The sequence below is a fragment of the Myotis daubentonii genome, chromosome X (assembly GCF_963259705.1).
Source record: "Myotis daubentonii chromosome X, mMyoDau2.1, whole genome shotgun sequence".
Taxonomy (NCBI): Eukaryota; Metazoa; Chordata; class Mammalia; order Chiroptera; family Vespertilionidae; genus Myotis; species Myotis daubentonii.
Window position 1 is genome coordinate 22,449,087 of NC_081861.1, and position 17,042 is coordinate 22,466,128.

The window sequence follows — 17,042 nt, forward strand, 5'->3', positions numbered from 1 at the left end:
GGTTTGTTGCTCACCGAATAATAGAGGCATTTTTTTCCTTTGCTTCATTGGTGGAGATTTCCTGGAAGTTTTAGGATATCTTCCCTTTAATTTTTCCTAGACACTCTGATTTTACTTACGTCTCTCATCTTTGCTTTCCCTCCATCCCCCACTGAAACAGTAACTTGCTCCAGGCTCACTTTGCTCTAGTGTCTAGACCAGTGATGGCGAACCTTTTGAGCTCGGCATGTTAGCATTTTGAAAAACCCTAACTTAACTCTGGTGCCATGTCACATATAGAAATTTTTTGATATTTGCAACCATAGTAAAACAAAGATTTATATTTTATATATTTATTTTATATATTTAAATGCCATTTAACAAAGAAAAATCAACCAAAAAAATGAGTTTGCATGTCATCTATGACACATGTATCATAGGTTCGCCATCACTGGTCTAGACAGTGGTTCTCAACCTTCTGGCCCTTTAAATACAGTCCTCGTGTTGTGACCCAACCATAAAATTATTTTCGTTGCTACTTCATAACTGTAATGTTGCTATTGTTATGAATCATAATGTAAATATTTGATATGCAGGATGGTCTTAGGTGACCCCTGTGAAAGGGTCATTTGACCGCCAAAGGGGTTGTGACCCACAGGTTGAGAACCGCTGGTAGGAGATCCGTCTGCTACCAGAACTATGATTCCCAGCATTCCTGGTACTCCCCATGCTCTTGGTTTTCCCTTCTTGCTCTGTCTCTGTCCCATGGCCTCCCACTCTGCCAAGTCCTCCAAGCCACCAGCTCTCCCTCTGTACTCTCTGTCTGGCGACTTGGGGAGCCAAGTTCCCCAAGCCGCTCCACTCTCTGCCCATTCTCCTGCTCTGTTCTCTGCCCGGCACCTGTGTATGCAAATTAATCCACCATCTTTGTTGGGTTAATTTGCATACTCATTCCTGATTGGCTGGTGAGCATAGCAGAAGGATGGTCAATTTACTTGTTTCTCTTTTATTATATAGGATTGGCTGGTGAGCATAGCAGAGGGATGGTCAATTTACTTGTTTCTCTTTTATTCTATAGGATAATATCTCCTCACCCAAGGGTATTTTTCCACTGATTTTTAGAGTGTGGAAAGGAGAGGGAGAGACAGAGAGAAACATTGATGTGAGAGCGAGACATCCATTGGTTGCCTCCTGCACACACCCTGACCAGGCCTGGGAAGCCTGTATTCTTCCTTGTGTTATCATTTAACTTTTAAGTATAATATGTAGTTATAGTTTGAAACAATAGAAAAGATGCTAGAAGCATCTGTTACTGCTTAAAGATATTCTTTCTGAGTTAGGTCCCAAATGGTCTAGGCAAAGTGAGAAACAACTTTCAATAAACAGAATTAAAGAGAAAAGTTTCTAAAAATGTCCCTTTTATGTATAGATCGAGTATGTTTCTTTTCTACCTTTCCTAAAGTTTCTACATTTATAGAGTTCTTGAAAGCCTTTGAAGACACTGGTGGGAAGAAAACAGGGGAAAGAAATAGGCAAGAGGGGAAGGAAGGGTCAGGATGAGAAGGGAACCTTTAAGTCAGGTTTTTTAGAGCTCTGCCTCCTTCCATACTTCTAAAGAAGTTTCAGGAGAAAGGGATGAATAGGACTAGAAGGTAGATCTGTATGCACTTTGAGCTAATATAAATAACCATGAAGAAAAAAATGGGAGCTACATCAACCAGATAATATAAGAGAAACAAAACAGTAGAAGATGAAGTTGACATAAGAATGAAAGAATGGGAGAAAAGGATCAAATAATTTCTAATTATCAGTCATACTTTAGAGCAAACCTTCTTATCATTTAGCATGTAGATCCTTATCTGATCTAGGGAGAGCAGTAGTAGGTCTGTCATATTCTCTGTCAGTAGCATGTATCTACTAGTAGGTCCCATTGACTAAGAACTAATATCCCTTCTTAGAAATAGTTCCTCTCTGGAAAGTCTGTTTGTCCTTTCTGCACCTTGAACCAATGTGCTTTTGCACAAATGGTTACATTTGTTCCAGTTCTATAAAAACAAAATATTTTATCTCTGAATTATTATTATTGATGCTCAGAACTGTTCTAAAAAATGAGCTACATTTCTACTTTCTATTATAGACCAATGGACCTGAATTATTTAGGATGTTTCACTGAAAGGGTCTGGGCTTGCAGCCAGCTACAAAACAACTAATTTGCTGAGACATATCTTTAAAATGAGTGTCATTTTATCCAGCATTTAGTCCTCCTTTGGGTGCTTGTCTGTGTGCACTTTAGGCTGAGGCAAAGCCACCGACAGTAGGGATCAAAGAAAAGGGATCAGACCTTGCCAAGTGAGTGGTTCCTGTTTAAGGCTACTAGATTAGTGTTTAATGGATAACTGCATTTACATTTGAAAGCTCAGAGGGATAATATTGAAGGAAAGGGGTTGCCTTCATGACTCCCAAGCTAGGTGACCTTTGACAAGTCTTTTATTCTCCCTATACCTCAGTTTCCTCCTCTGTGAAATGAGGTTAATAATATTTTGTTCACAGGGTTGGTATGAGGATTAAGTGTGTCAGACACTCTGTAAACTGTAACGTACTTGACAGATGCTAGTTAATGTGATTGAATGCTTTATGTTGTGAGTTGATGGTACAAAATAGGGCAGGAGTGAGGGGCCTGTGTCCCTGATGTATGTGGCAGCCCACACAGTGATAATTAGCATAGGCTATTTTGTGGGAATTAGGAATCTCAGTTGCAAGTGAAAAGAGGCATGGAGTTATTGTATTTTTCTTTTTGGTTCTTGTTTGTGTTTTATTTTTCTGTAGACAAAGCAGTAGTGACAGAATCATGTCCTTAATGTTTCCCAGTATCTTTACCTGAATACAGTAACCACTGCCTATAACTTAGAAGGCAGAAACCCAACTGCAATATATGGGTCTTAGGTACTGACCTACTCCTGCTAGGGGGGGTGGTATCTCAGGTCAGAGGGTGAGCAATGAAGGGATCATGGGAGTTTAAATACAGCCAAGAATATTTGGGGGGTGTATAGGAATTGGTGTACTTTAAAAATATATCACAAGCTTCAAAAATTTAAATATAGTAGAAATAGAGAATGAGAAGACTTGTTTGGACTAACTGTAGGGGAATAACTCAGTAGAGAATTGGCATGGCAGTGTTCATTACCAAGGACAAGGAAAGGCAGATAAAGCAAATGTAATGGAGGAAACCTCTTCTTCCTCCATGACTTAAAAACAAAAGTGGAAGAATTATGAGTTATGAGAATATAAACAAGTCCAGCAATGCCTCCAGAATAGAAACTGGAAATTATAACTGGATCTCAAATTGATGGAATTCAGTGAATTTGCCACTCAAGTAAGTCAACCTGTAAAATTTACACTGTCACAAAATCCTGCTGCTGGATTTTAAATTAAATTTAAAACTTAGTTGGAACAGAACAAGGGATCTCAGAGGGAAGGTGAGTGGAGGTGGGGCAGGGAGAGAGTAACCAAAGAACTTATACACATATATGCATTACCTATGGACCTCAGACAGTAGGGTGGTGGGAACCGGGTGGAGGGGGGCAATGGGAAAAAAGACATCGGAAATAATCTCAATAGTAAAGATAAAAAACCTTAGTTGTCATTAAAGTTTTGACTTTTTCTCACTGTGGTAAATTTATTTAACAAATATTTACTCAGTGCTTCTTTACCAGATATTGTTTGAGGTACTAGGAATGCATCAATAAACAAAACAATTGAATACCCCTACCAACATGAAGGTTACCATCAAGTGAAGTGGGAAAAATAAATAATAAATAGTATAAGTAAGAACATTATGTGGTACCTCAGATGGTGAAAAGTGCTACAAAAAAACAATAGAGCAGGATATGGTATCTAGAGTGAAGGGGTTTTGGGAGAGGCAGGTTTAAGTATTAATAGATGATCAAGGCAGGCTTCATTGAGATGGTGATATTTGGGCAAAGACCCAGAAGAGGTGAGGTAGTGAGCCTAGAGAAATCTAGCAAAAGAGCATTCCATATTAAAGGAACAGCTAGATCAAAGACTCTAAAATGGGAGCATTCCTAGAGTGTGCAAGAAGCACCAGGGAGTCCAGGATGGCTGGAGTCCAGTGTGTGAGGTGAAAGCAATAGGAGATGAGATGGGGTGGGGGGAGCAATGAGAAGGGAGAGGCAGGGAATTGTGGAGGGCAGTATAGGGTATCATAAGGAGGAGGACGTTTAAGCAATAAACATTTAAATCAATCAACATAATCTGATTCTTTACTGGGGATTGCAGACTCTCATTTAGTCCCCAAATGCATTCATCTGTTTTCTTTCTTCTAGCTTCCTGGGGTGGACAGATGTTCTCTTTGAAGCCCTATGGAGGAGTAAGCTTATCTGTCAATTGACATTTCTCATGCTGGCATACCTGTGGTATTCAATCTTGGATAAAAGAATGGCACTTACTTATCTGAGCCCTTTTGACAGATTTTAATGTATTATGTATTTACACAAAGAAAAAAATACATATTTCTCTAATGTTTCATATACAAGTTAGAGGATAAAATGAATTGCTTACCAACATATTGCTTCCAAAATTCAGTCTATAAAGAAAAAGAGAAGTTAATGGTGTCATTTAAAATGTCTTGGATTTGATTCCTTCTCTTTTATAGCATTTTTAATACATATATATGTGTAGGTATTTTAAAATCACAAAGAGAAGTTTCTCTTTTTTAATGTTTACTATTCTTTGCATCTGAAGAATGTTATGTGGAAATACTCACAGTTTTTTCAGTGTTTTCAAAAACTTCTCGTGCTTCTTCAAAACTGCACTTTTCTTCTATACATTCTCTCTCAAGGTTCCCTTGAACAAACTCTTCCAATTTACCTGAATTATATCTCTTTGGCCGATTCAGAATTTTGGTGGCATTTTCACGATCAAGAAAAACTGAAATTTAGAAGAACTATTCTTTAGCTTTAGGAAAAATAAAACATCATGAAAATCAAATACATTTCTTAGGGAAGATTTTGTTTTTAATACAAGTAATCCCAAAGCCAATTTATCTTTGGGACATGGAGACAAAATCTATGATTTTCTCATGATACTGTATACACATGGAGATTTAGGAATTAAAATTCAATTTGACTTTTAGTCAAGAGAGCTCCTGTAATAAAAGGTAAGATTTTCAATCATAGTTGAACTTCCTTTGGATGAAAAAGAAAGTTCTTAAATAAGCAGTTAACTTTACACTTTGTGATTATTTGAAAATAGCCAATTGCAGATGTTTGCAAGGTGATCCATCACCCTTACTGGGCTGTGTTTTCAGAATGCAGTTGCCCAAATGATTTTGCAACAAATATCTCTTTGAAGAACAGAAACCTTTTTTTTTATTGCTTAAAGCAGTGATTCCCAAAGTGGGCGCTACCGCCCCCTGGTGGGCGCTGCAGCGATCCAGGGGGGCGGTGATGGCCACAGGTGCATTTGGGGGCATATATCTTTCTGTTTAATTGCTATTAAAATTTAAAAAAAAATAATTTCCAGGGGGCACTGAGTAATATTTTTTCTGGAAAGGGGGCGGTAGGCCAAAGAAGTTTGGGAACCACTGGCTTAAAGTATTACAAAGAGTATTACATATGTCTCCTTCCCCCCAACCCCTGCTTGACAATCCTCCAGCCTGCCCTACATCCCAGTGTCTTATATCCATTGGTTATGCTTATATGCATGTGTGCAAGTCCTTCGGTTGATCTCTTACCCCCCTCCTCACACCCCCAACCCCCCCAGCCTTCTGGCTGTAGTTTGACAGTCTGTTCGAGGCTGCTCTGCCTCTGTATCTATTTTTGTTCATCAGTTTATAATGGTCCTTATTATCCATAAATGAGTGAGATCATGTGGTATTTTTCTTTCATTGACTGGCTTATTTCACTTAGCATAATTCTCTCCAGTTCCATCCATGCTGTTGCAAATGGTAAGAATTCCTTCTTTTTACAGCAGCATAGTATTTCATTGTGTAGATGTACCACAGTTTTCTAATCCATTCATCTGCTGATGGGCACTTAGGCTGTTTCCAGATCTTAGCTACAGAAACCTATAAGTGGTCCTGCTCCAAATGCAACCCCAGGTTTTCTCACTAACTTTAAAAGAAAAACAACTGCATTATTATTATTTTTTAATCTATAGACCCACAACACCTTCAGTTGACATGTGTTGTAGTAAGAATTCCAGTGATATGTCTTTTGCCGGGATGCAGTATGTGGTTTATTTTAGCTATGACTGCCTAGCCTGTAGGAACATTCTTGAGCTCTAGAGGATTGAGATCTCTAACCTAATTCTCCTCCTCCCTCCCTCCTCTCAAACCTCAATTTCTCTCTCTCTCTCTCTCTCTCTCTCTCTCTCTCTCTATATATATATATATATATATATATATATATATATATATATATATATATTAGATATAGACATGGTTATAGATATAGATACTCAAGAAGTTGCCTAGAGTCATTTCTTTCTTCAAGAGACTATCTGATACCATCTGAACAGAACCAGGTGCTTATAAAAATAAACTTTCCAAGGCATTTTGGAACTGCTTTCTCATTAACTCAAAAAAAAAGGATAAGAAAAGAAACAAACTAAACTATATTCTTCTCTTTTCATTGCATCTGTTCACTTTGTGGCCCCTTCTAGTCCCTTGACAACCTTACTTTTCTATTATTTAGCAAATACTCTTGGGCTTCATTTTTTCCCTAAATTTAGCTTAGACTTCTCTTCACATGCCAGTTTTCTCAGTTCCCTTCACCCTTTTTCAGTGCTGCAATACCCTCCAATCCAAACCAGTAGATTAGTGCAGCCATCTGCTGCCTTCCTTCCCTTCTGAGGCAGCTGAGCACCTTGTGAGACAATTTCCAAGCTGCAGGTAGATGCCATCGCATATTGATGCCTCCCAGCCTCCACCACGCTCTCCTCCCCAGCTAGCCAATTCATGGATTTGGTCCTTGGCACATCTATAATAGCATCTATGTCTGAATCTATTTATAGTGTGATCTAGTGGAAAACAGAATTTTGGAGTCAGATTAGATATACCTGAATTTGAATTTACAACCTGCTGGCTGTGAGATCTTAGGCAAGTCACATAATCTTTTTTTAAATATATATTTTATTGAGTTTTTACAGAGAGGAAAGGAGAGAGATAGAGAGTTAGAAACATCGATGAGAGAGAAACATCGATCAGCTGCCTCCTGCACACTCCCCACTGGGGATGTGCCCGCAACCAAGGTACATGCCCTTGACCAGAATCGAACCTGGGACCTTTCAGTCCGTAGGCCGACGCTCTATCCACTGAGCCAAACCAGTTTTGGCAAGTCACATAATCTTTGAAGCTTAACTTAGTATGGGTATGCCAGTAATATTATAAGAATACTAGAGGCCATGTACACAAATTCATGCATGGGTGGGGTCCCTCAGCGTGGCCTGTGGGGATTGGGCCCCAGCTCGTGCCCCCAGCCTCACAGCCCTGCAGCCCCGCCTGGCACCCTGCCGTGGCCTGGCGCCACACCCTCACCTGCTCCACCATCCTGTCTGTGGGATGAGTGGTCAAGGCCAGCTCCCTCAGTGCCTGGGAGCTGGGCAGCGGCCCTGCCCCCTGCTGCCACCACTGGTTGCTCTCTGTGGGGCAATCAGCGGGGTGATCGGGCCCTCGCTTGCATCCGCCTTGGCCTGGCGCTGCACACTCATCTGCTCCACCATCCTGCCATGGTCCCGCTCTCACCGGGTCCCATCAGGGCCGGCAGCACCTCCACTGCTGCCCGTTGCCAGCACTATGTCACTGACACCCACCATGTTCCGTGCGCCCCCTAGTGGTCAGCGGATGTCATAGAGAGTGGTCGAACTCCCGGTCAAACAATTTGCATATTAAGCTTTTATTATATAGACTGTACCTCACAGTGTTGTTGACAGGATCAGTGAAATAATATGTATAGGCTGGTATATGTCAGTTATCACTCTTCTTCCCTACTAACTCACTTGCTCTCTTCCTTCCTAGAAAATAAAACTGGATCTCAAATTTATGGGACTCAGTGAATTGGCTGTTCAGGTTAGTTTTTGCTCATACAGGTGGTCTTAAATAAGTCAACCTGTGAAACTTATAATCTCAAAATTTTCTCAATTACTTTTGGCTCTTTAGTGCTCTTTTCTGTAGCTCTTTCACTTCTTTACTGTCATCCATATAATGAAATGACTTGTCAGTATCAGCCATGACTTTGTAGAGTATAACTTTGAGTTTATGTATTTCCTGACTCCTCTGAAACATTTCTAATCATTAATCTCTCCCTTTTCAGGACACTCTTTCCATGAAACCACTATTCTGGTTCTCTTCTTTACTTTAACTCTTGTTATTCATTTACCACTTGAATCAGTTAATTCCCCTTCTTCTGCCTGCCCCTTAAATATTCAGAGTTCTCCCAGGCTCCAGTTTCAGCCTTTTCCCTTTTCACTCCATCCATCCTAGTTAAGGTCAGAACTGGGGTGATGTAAACATGATATTTAGTGCACAAAATTGAAGGAGGCACTGTCTTTCAGTGTGTGCAAGTACACTCATGCCCTACCCTAATCCAGCCCTGACTCTTTCAATACAATTTTCTGAACAGTCACTACAACCAGACCCTGTACTAGTGCCATAATATCCATGCTCGCTCTCTGGATCTTCATACACATGGTTGTAACTACTATTATTCAACAGTGCATTCCAAGTATTCATCTCTAGTCAAATACATCTTCTGAATTCCAGATCTTATTTCCAGCTTGCTAACTGTACATTGCAATGTGATGAAAGAGAGCTGATGTTTATTAATGCTTCTGATATGTTGGGCACTGGGCTCAGTGCTTCGCATCCATTATTTCATTCCATCCTCATAGCAGTCCCATTAAGAGGTACTGTCTTCTCATTTTTTTGTGACTGAGAAAAACAGAAATTCACAGAGGTTAAGTAGTTTGCCCCAGGTTGCACACTAAAGTGTCACAGCCAAGATTTCTACTTTGGCAGTCACATGCACAGTCCATGCTGTTAGGCACTAGGTTGTGTCCAGTAATCACATAAAACGCCCAAGACATACTCTATACACTTTTTCTAAACCTGTTCTCCCATACCCAGATGTTTAAGTCATATCTTTTTTACTTCCTTAATGTTACTTGAATTCCTTTCCCTCCTTTGTCTATACTGCTAATGTCCAGGTTCAGGCTCTCCTGCTTTCCCTGAATGATTGCAGTAATTTCAAGATTGGTCTCCTCTAGTCTTATAACCCCTTCCCTAAACAGTTGATTAGAATGTTGTCAGCCTGAGCATTCAAAATAACCCATTAGTGGTATTTGTACTTCTGATGACTACACATTGCTTTCTATTGTCCAAACTCCTTAGTTTAGGACTTTAATTATCTGATGGCCTGACTCTGCCCAATTATCCTGCCTCACTTGTCATATTCAATATTCAAAACATACTAAGTTATTGAATATCCTCATATTCTTTGTGGATCTGGCTCTTTGCACATGAATGATCCTGTCTGCATAGAATGCCCTAGGTCAGACATTTAAGAAGAGTGAATCTACTCACTTTTAAAGACTCAGCTCAAAATATTGTCTGTCAGGTGTTTCCCCAGTTAATGTATTTCTTTTTCCATGCTCCTTTAGCACCTGGTACACACTTTAGCACATTATATTGAAATCTCTCTCCTGACCTCCTGATGCTTTAGGCTAAAGGGGAGAGTCTGGTTTAGCCCTAAGACCTGAGTACCTTGCCACAGTACCTGGTACCATAACAGTCAATATTGTAAAGTTTTATAAAGTATATTTGTATAAAGTATAACGTAGATTGAAGTTGTGTTTTATTCATTCCTTTCATTCACTCATTCTGAATGAAAGACAGTTTTGGTCCATGCACTTTACAAACCTGAATTGGTTTCACAGAACAGTTTTGATTTCAAAATCCAAATTGATTCAATAAAACCTAAGAGCAGCAGCTATGAAATTGCAACAGCTCAGTAAATCATTCATCGAAACTGCTTTTTAGAAGCCAATGACAATTTAACAGCAGCAAAGAGTGCTGCATCAATACTGTCCATCTTAGGAAAATTCCCCTGGTTCTCTCCTCAAGGGCCTATTATCTTTGACTCCAATGACTCCAGAATCACACTGCCTTTCTCCTCAGTGTTGTTTGAGGATCATATTTCTAACCTCTTTTTAGGCTTATCTCGTTTAGTCATTATTTCCAAAGCTCTGAAATCCCAGTTCCTCTTTTATCTTCATATTTATCCTTTTTCCCCAACATCTGAGGTCTTTGAGCGGTCAGTAGCCCTCTTAAAAGCTCCATCATCTCACCACTTAACCTGAAGGAAGGGCTTGGATCCTTTGTCCTGCTGATCTCACACTAAAGAGGTATTTGTAAAAACTTAGCTTTATGTCCTGCTTTAATTTAGTTTTCCTGCTAAATTTCTTTATTCCAGGACTCTACCCACTTTGCTAGTTTGATTTAACCTTTGCATTCTTGTATCATTATTTCTGCATTTCAGTCTGACATCATGTCTGGAGTGGGAACCATGGGGCCAGTCTGCTTTCTGGGGATGCTTAGGGTTGGCACCCCTGATCCTGGCACTGTCAGCTACTAGATTTGATTATAGTAGGCTGACAAGTAAGTGTGATGAATGCTTCCTGTGAGAACATACTGTTTTTCTAAATGAGGTAATTTCTTTCCTGTGTGCTTTCCTTTGGGGACAGTGCATAAAGTCACTAAAGCTGTGAAAAACACAAGTGATCCACATAGCATTAACCAGTTTCTAGTCTTCATGTCAATTCTTGGACTGGCTTTGCTCTCCTAAGAGCTCGAGTATTGAGTTTCTCCATGTATTAACTGTGAGATCTTTAAAATAAGAAATAAAACAATTTCTTCCTGATCCATGAAAAATGTTAATGATAAATAACAACTTATAAATGAAAAATTTGTTTGTTTTAACTAAAACTTTAAATTGAAAGTATATAATTGTATAGATTTTTTAAATTAAAGGCATGCCTTATTATATAGTTACAAAATTTTGAAATACATCATATATCCTTTTTTTGTTTTGTGTTGTTAATCCTCACCCGAGTATATATTTTTCACTGATTTTTAGAGAGAGTGGAGGGTAGTGGGGAGAGAGAAACAGTGATGAGAGAGAGATACATCGATTGGTTGCCTCCCGACCAGGGCCGGGAATCGAACCTGCAACCAAGGTATGTGCCCTTGACTAGGAATCATACCCATGACCCTTTTTTGCGCTGGCCAACATTTTGACCACTGAGCTACACTGTCCAGGGTGAACTACATCATATATCTTGAATCAAACTTTTTGTGCAGATAAAACCATTCTTTGTGGTTTTAATGTTTCCCATTTTGATTTCAAAGTTGTGAGTAAAAGTAACCAAGCAACAGTTAATTTATCCTCCATAGCTTGCTCTTTCCTTGTTGAAGTATTTTCCCACATTTAATTTTTTTTAACCAAGGAGATTACTGTTTTCTAAAAGGAATTACATTGTGAACTCATAAATTCAATGTGTCCATTAAAAATATAACAAAAGCATTGTAAATTTATTTAGTTTTAAAAATTAAGGAGATACATTTACCAGAGAACCAGTACTTGCCAACACACATGCTGATTACTAGAATCTTAAACATTGCTGTCAAATCCTATAATTGTTATTTAGTGAAGAAGATAACACCAGACATTTCTATATCTGAAAGACAAGCATATTCAATGTATCTTTTAAAAGGAAACAAACCTGTACATTCAGCACTGAGTAGATATCCTAAAAGACAGACGGTGAAGAGGCCTGGTGATTCTGCCATGATCATGTTCCGGCACTGCATAACCTTTGCTAGTTGATTGTGCAAGTAGCAAGGTTGACCAATTGTTCCAAAGTACAAGCTGAGCTGTATTTACTTCTGGGAAATAATGTCCGTCTCCCTCAGTGGGTTTTTGGGTTATTTGCAATGGCTTCTTGGGTTAAATGAAGAGAATAGGCAGTAGCCACCATTAAATTTCAACTGTCATGACATGGACTTTTGCCCCTGTTCCTGATTTGAGGCTGAAGCAGGAAGTGACACATCATTAAAATAAGGGGAGGTATAATGGCTACAGTTGCTGCGACAGCAAAATTTATCAGTGGGATCCATCTTTTCCTTGTCAGGGAGCACTACTATCATATAGTTTAAAGATAAAGAGATGGAAATTACAAAGCATTTGGTCACTCTCCTTAAAACACTCTCAATCCTTACATATCTTGAGTCATGTGGTAGATCTTTTATGTTCCTTCTCACAATGAGGAGTTTATAAACTTTGTTGTGCCATGTACTCATATTTTGAATCATATGGACCCTGTCTCAGAACACATGTATGTATGTGTGAATGTATGTGTATACAAATATACCTATATATTATATATCTACACTAATAAAAGAGAAAAATGGTAATTGGCGTACAACGCTACCCTTTTCATTGGCTAATCAGGGCTATATGAAAATTAACTGCCAACTAAGATTGGCAGTTAACTGCCAACAAGATGATGGTTAATTTGCATATGTAGGCACAATGCAGGGAGGCGAAAGGGAAAGCAGGAAGAAGCCCCCTGCCACTGACAGTGATTGGAAACCCAGGGGGGAGCTAAGAGCTGGGGGGCAGGTGCCTTTTCTGCCCTGGCCAGTGATAGCAGGAAGTAGGGGTGGAGCCAGCGATGGGAGCTTTGCACAGTCGAAGCTGGCAGTCCCAGGAGCTAGGGGTCCCTTGCCTGGGCCTAAAGCAAAGCCCAGGATCACGGGGCCACTGCAGCTGTGGGTCCCCGCTGCCCAGGCCGGACGCCTCAGCCAGAGGCGTCCTGCAGGGGCAGGGGCGGAGCCCGTGCGATCACGGCGCCCCCCCCCTGCCACTGCAGGTCCCTGCTGCCCGGGCCAGACGCCTAGGCCAGAGGCATTAGGCCTGGGCAGGGGTGGAGCCTGCAACCACGGGGAGCTGGGTGTCCCCTGCCCAAGCCTGACACCTCTGCCAGAGGCCTCAGGCCTGGTCAAGGGGCCGATCCGGTGATTGGTGATCGGAGGGTGATGAGGGTCAACTCCTCTGGCCGAGGCATCCGGCCTGGGCAGGGGGCTGGGGGTCCCCTGCCCAGGCCTGATGCCTGGGCCAGAGGCATCAGGCCTGGGTGGGGGGTGGAGCCGGGTATTGGGGGGATATGATGGTCCCCTTGCCCAGGCCTGAAGCCTGGGCCAGAGGCCTCAGGCCTGAGCGGGGGTCAGAGCCAGTGATCGGGGGAAGATGGGGGTCCCCTGTCCAAGCCTGACACCTCTGGCAGAAGCGTCAGGCCTGGGCAAGGGGCCGATCAGGCGATCGGAGGGTGATGGGAGTCTACGCCTCTGGCCGAGGCATCAGGCCTGGGCAAGGGGCAGAGCCAGCAATCGGAGGGGTCTGGGGGTCCCCTGCCCCAGCCTGATGCCTGGGCCAGAGGCATCAGGTCTGGGCTGGGGGCAGAACCAGTGATGGGGGGAAATGAGGGTCCCAGAGGCATCAGGCCTGGGCAAGGGGCCGATCCTGCGATTGGAGGGTGATGGGGGTCAACGCCTGAGGGCTCCCAGTATGTGAGAGGGGGCAGGCTGGGCTGAGGGACACTCCCCCCCCCCACACACACACCCAGTGCACGAATTTCGTGCACCGGGCCCCTAGTATAAATATAAATGAATATTATATAGTAGTTAATATATTATGCCACTTCACACATAATATAAAAGACCCATAACATTTTTTATATAATTTTTCTTTATTGATTAAGGTATTACATGTGTGTCTTTATCGCACCATTACCCACCCCCACTCATGCCCTCAGCCCCCTGGTGTCTGTGTCCATTGGTTAAGGACCCATAACATCATATCAACATTTACCTACCATTCTTTGTGCTGTTGTTGTTATACATTTTATTTCTACATGCTGTAAATCCTATATTATATTATTATTACTCCTGCTTTGAATAATCTGTAATTTCACAAAGAAATTGAAAAATAAGAAAAATATTGTATATTTATCTACATATTTGTTGTTATGATGTTCTTCATTTCTTTGTGTAGACCCAGGTTTCAATCTAAGTTTTCATTGCTCTGAAAATTTTTCTTTAATAATTTTGATAGTCTAGGTCAGTGGTTGGCAAACTGCGGCTCGGCAAACCACAGCTTGCGAGCCACATGCGGCTCTTTGGCCCCTTGAGTGTGGCTCTTCCACAAAATACTGGCTTTTCCACAAAATACCGACTTCTGCACATGGGCCATGAAGTTTCAATCGTGCTGTATGTGCGTGCCCGCACATGGTATTTTGTGGCTCATGAGCTATGGTTTGCCGACCATGGGTCTAGGTCTTCTTATGATGAATTTTCTCAACTTTTGTTTATTTGAAAAATATCTCCATTTTTCTTTCATTTTTAAAAAAGTACTTTTGCTGCATCTACAATTGTAGATTGATGTTTTTTTTTTTCTTTCAGCACATTCAAGATGTCATTCTATTGCCTTTTGGCATGCATTGTTTCTGATGAGTAGGCAGTAAGTTTTCTTAACATTAACTTTTAGCTATTTAACTATAATGAGCCAAGGTATTCTTAGGGTTCATTGAGATTCTTGGATCTGTGGTTTGATAATTTTATTAAAATTAGAAAAAAATATTGGGAACTTAACTTCCAAAAATTTGTTTTGCAATGAGGAAATTGCAAAAACTGTACAGAGTGATCCCATATACCAGTGGTTGGCAAACCACGGCTCGCGAGCCACATGCAGCTCTTTGGCCCCTTGAGTGTGGCTCTTCAACAAAATACCACGTGTGGGCGTGCATGTATAGTGCGATTGAAACTTCGTGGCCCATGCGCAGAAGTCGGTTTTCGGCCTGGGCGCGTCTATTTTGAAGAAGTGGCGTTAGAAGTGGGAGGTGTTGGTCGGTCGGGTGACAGGAAACGTGGCGCAGGCCGGCCGCGGGATACACAGCGTGGGGCAGGTACATTGTTTTGAGGTACATTCACTGAGGTCAACCCCTTCCAACTCTCCCATCCCACTCGTCTATCTGAAACAAATATACAAGACGAGTGTAGATGGGAGAGTTGGAAGGGGTCGACCTCAGCCTCAATCAGATTGAGGACGTTTTTAGCAAAGGCCAGCTTAGGAGTACCCTAATTACAATAACAATGTATCTACATATATAGTTTAAGTTTAAAAAATTTGGCTCTCAAAAGAAATTTCAGTCGTTGTACTGTTGATATTTGGCTCTGTTGACTAATGAGTTTGCTGACCACTGCCATATACCATTCGCCCAGTTATTCCCAATGTTTACATCTTACATAAATGTAGTATAATATCAAAACCAGGTAGTGGGCATTGGTATATGTGTACAATGCTAAATGATTTCATCACGTGTAGATTTATGTAACCACCACTAAAATCCACATAAAAAACAATTTTTTCACCGCAAAGATCTTCCTTGTGCTACTATTTTATAATCACACATGACTTTCACCTTCTAATTATTCCCAACTCCTGGCACTACTAATCAGTTTTCAGTCTGTATGTTGAGAATGTGAAAATGGAATAATAGAGTATGTGACCTTTTAAGATTGGCTAATTCCTTTGTTATAGCTGAATAATATTCCATAGTGTGGATGTACCACTGTTTAACTAGTGACCTACTGAGAGACTTTTTAAAATATATAATATATTTTTATTGATTACAGAGAAGAAGGGAGAGGGAGAGACAGAGAGAAATGTCAATGATGACAGAGAATCATTGATCAGCTGCCTCCTGATGTCCCCTACTGGGAATTGAGCTGCAACCTGGGCATGTGCCCTGACTGGGACTTGTACCATGACCTCCTGGTCAATAGATCAATGCTCAATTACTCAGCCATGCCGGCCAGCCTTGAGGGACATTTTGATCATTTCCAGTTTTTTTCTATTTCAGTAATGTGCTATGAGCATTCATTTACAGGTTTTTATGTGTATGTAATTTTTTAATTTTCTGGGATAAATGCTTGGGAATGTAATTTATGGGTCATAGGGTAGTTGAATGTTTAGTGTTTAAATAAAGTTCCAAACTGTTTTCCAAAATGGCTGTGACACTTTACATTCCCACCAACAATGGATAAGAGATCCAGTTTCTTGTCCATTGAAAGCATTTGGTATTGTCATTATTTTTTATTTTAGACATTCTGATAGGTGGTTAGCAATAATTAATTTGTTTTAATTTGTAATTCCCTAATGGCTAATGATGTTTAACACCTTATAATTTACCTATTAAACATCTATGTAGCCTATTCAGTGAAATGTCTGTTCATGTCTTTTGACTATTTTCAAATTAGACTGATTTTTTATTGTTGGATTTTTAGAGTTCTTTATATATAGCAGATATGAGTCCTTTGTCAGTTATATGGTTTGCAAATATTGTCTCCAAGGCTGCAGCTTGTCTTTTCATATTCTTAACTGGGTCTTTCACAGAGGAAATATTTTGAATTTTTATATACTAGTAGTCCAATTTATCATTTTTTAAAAATGGATCATATCTTTAGTGTTACATTTAGAAGCCTTCCACTAACATAAATCCTGAAGCAATTTCCCATTAAAATATTTTATAGTTTTAGATTTATACCCATGCTCCATTTTGAGTTAATTTTTATATAAGGTATGAGGTTTAGGTTGAGCTTCATTTTTGTTACTAATAAATGTCTGATTCCGCCAGCACAATTTTTAAAAATACTGTCCTGCCTCTGTTGAATTGCTTGTGTAATTTCTTCATAAATCAGTTGAGTAGATTGGGTTGGGTATATTTCTAGGTTGTTTATTTGGCTCCATTGCTGTATGTGTTTATCCCTCTGTCAAAACCACACTGTCTTGATTACTATAACTATATAGTAAGGATTTTTATCAGAATTATTCTTCCCACTTTAATATTCCATGGCAAGATTGCTTTAAATATTACAGGGCCCATACTTTCCATATAAATTTTTAAATAATTTTATCTGTAGTTACAAATAA

The 17,042-nt window shown here is 40.3% G+C and overlaps 1 protein-coding gene across 1 annotated transcript in view; it reads right to left on the reverse strand.

The window, feature by feature from the left end:
• F9 (coagulation factor IX) overlaps window positions 1–12,011 on the reverse strand; it is a 37,865-nt gene extending 25,854 nt beyond the window's left edge. The window contains exons 1-3 of the mRNA XM_059680285.1: window positions 11,776–12,011; window positions 4,763–4,926; window positions 4,558–4,582 (exon numbers count right to left, since the gene is read on the reverse strand). Coding sequence (XP_059536268.1) covers window positions 4,558–4,582; window positions 4,763–4,926; window positions 11,776–11,863 — 277 coding nt within the window. The 5' untranslated portion in view covers window positions 11,864–12,011. The remainder of the gene's footprint in view (window positions 1–4,557; window positions 4,583–4,762; window positions 4,927–11,775) is intronic.
• Window positions 12,012–17,042: the final 5,031 nt, after the last annotated feature.